Below are 2,009 nucleotides of genomic sequence, written 5' to 3'. Positions count from 1 at the left end.
TCTTCTTCTTCTCTTCTTTCCCTTTCTTCTTCTCTTCTCTCTCTCTCTCTCTCTCTCTCCCCTTTCTCCTCTTTTCAATCCTTCATTTCTGTATTACATCGATATTACACCGCCATATTTCTGAATCATTTCATTTTATCCCATTATTACAATATACTATTTGAATTTTAAGTAATTATTGATTATTCAATTTCTTTTTTAATTAAGTTTCGTTAGATTAAACAATGAAATACAACGTGTGCAAAGGAATAGAAGTGAAAATGGAATGCAATGGAATTTCAATAATATGAAATAAGATTAATTAATTTCTCCTTAACCTTAATTACACTTCCCATACCAATTTCTAACTTCATTGCCATATAATTTGTTTACTCATATCCTATCCTTCCTATCTTATCATTTCATTCATTAACCATTATATGAAAATTAATTAATGTTTAATTAATGATTGTGAAATGACACTGAGATATATGCTTAGAACTATCCATCATTTCAATTCAATTAAACCTCTCCCTGTTTTTATTTTTCTATATGTATTCCAATTATATCAACATTAAATTATTTATAGTTTTAATAATCATTTAGTAACTGGCGATGAATTACGAGTAAATGAATTTTAGCTAATTAACGTAATTAATTAAGATAATTTTTTCCTCTTGTTTTATTTAAAATTTTAAGCAAGAATGTGATTTAAATAGGGTAAATCATAATTTTTTTTTTTTTTTACAACATTTCTTCCCTTATTTCACTTTATGCAATTATCAATTTATTCATTTAATTTAAAAATCTTTTAATTTTAACAATTTATTTCAATAATTCACTTATTCCAATTATTATTTGCTGATTTCTTTAATTTCCAATCATTTTTTAAAAATTTGATTGATATCATTTGATTGATTTACATTTATCATTTGATTGATTTTATTAATTCGTCAACTTTTTTCCTTTGAAACGAAACGAACGAAAAGTTTTGTAATACTTTTCATTTTACTTACCGGTATGTTTGTTATTTCATCCAATAATTTATTAATTAAGTTAACCTGTCTCTTCTCTCTTATCTTTCCTTCTTTTTTTTTTTCTCAACCTTATTGATTTAAATTTACTTTAAGAATTCACTTATCATAATTATTACATTCCATTATGTTTGCTTAGTTTAATAATTAATTTTATCAATTTCAAAAAAAAAAAAGAATATCTTTTGATCCATTCTTTTTTTTTCTTTTACAATTTTACAAATTTAATTTTTTTTTACAATTTAATTTTTATATTCTTTTGAAATAGCAATCATTTTCTAATATTAATTTATCTACAAAAAATATCTTTTATAATATTTTTTCAAAAAAAAAAAGAAAAGGTAAAAGTATCAATTTTAAGATTGCAAATATTATTAATTCATTGCGTTCATTTTAAAATCAACCAATAAATGTTTTTTTTTTTAATTTTGAAAATTATTAAGATTACGAAATGTTATTATTCCGAACAATAGCTGTAATTGCTTTAACAAACTGTATAACAGTATTAAGCAATATCATACATACTACTACTACCAAAAAATTTGATATTAATACTGATAATGAAAGAATATCGATGGATCAAATGAAAAATATTCGGCAATCATTTTTAATTGGTGGTAAACATGATGTGGAAGAAATTGATAATACAAAATATAAGGTATTTTTTACATTCACATTATCAATTATTTATCAATGAAAAATTTTTGAATCGAAATTATCAATGGAAAATTTTTATTTCAAAAATTTAAATAAATCAAATGAATGTATTGCATGCTATTAAATTAATTGTTTCAATGGCGAATGTGATATTTTATAAAGAATTTCAACCTTTAACCCTTTTTATATTATCATTAATCAATGAAATGAAATAGAATGTTATTATCATTTGTGTAATTATTTGTTTTGTTTACTTCTCTCAATCAAAAAGAATTCAAATTTGTTCCATTTATATTATTTAAATATGTGAAATTATCTTATCTTGTCAATTTTTGAAAA

At 21.7% G+C, this 2,009-nt stretch overlaps 1 protein-coding gene across 1 annotated transcript; it reads left to right on the top strand.

The window, feature by feature from the left end:
- Nucleotides 1-455: 455 nt before the first annotated feature.
- On the top strand, nt 456-1,671 carry LOAG_15038 (hypothetical protein; the record flags this gene model as incomplete). The annotated part of the gene is made up of 4 exons (XM_003150530.1): nt 456-515; nt 679-699; nt 1,375-1,399; nt 1,457-1,671. Coding segments are annotated over 4 exons (321 nt in total), but the record flags the coding sequence as incomplete, so codon positions are not given.
- Between the last annotated feature and the right edge of the window lie 338 nt (nt 1,672-2,009).

Source organism: Loa loa, assembly GCF_000183805.2.
Source record: "Loa loa unplaced genomic scaffold supercont3.570, whole genome shotgun sequence".
NCBI classification, from domain to species: Eukaryota; Metazoa; Nematoda; class Chromadorea; order Rhabditida; family Onchocercidae; genus Loa; species Loa loa.
This window is presented reverse-complemented; position numbering and strand designations above follow the sequence as displayed.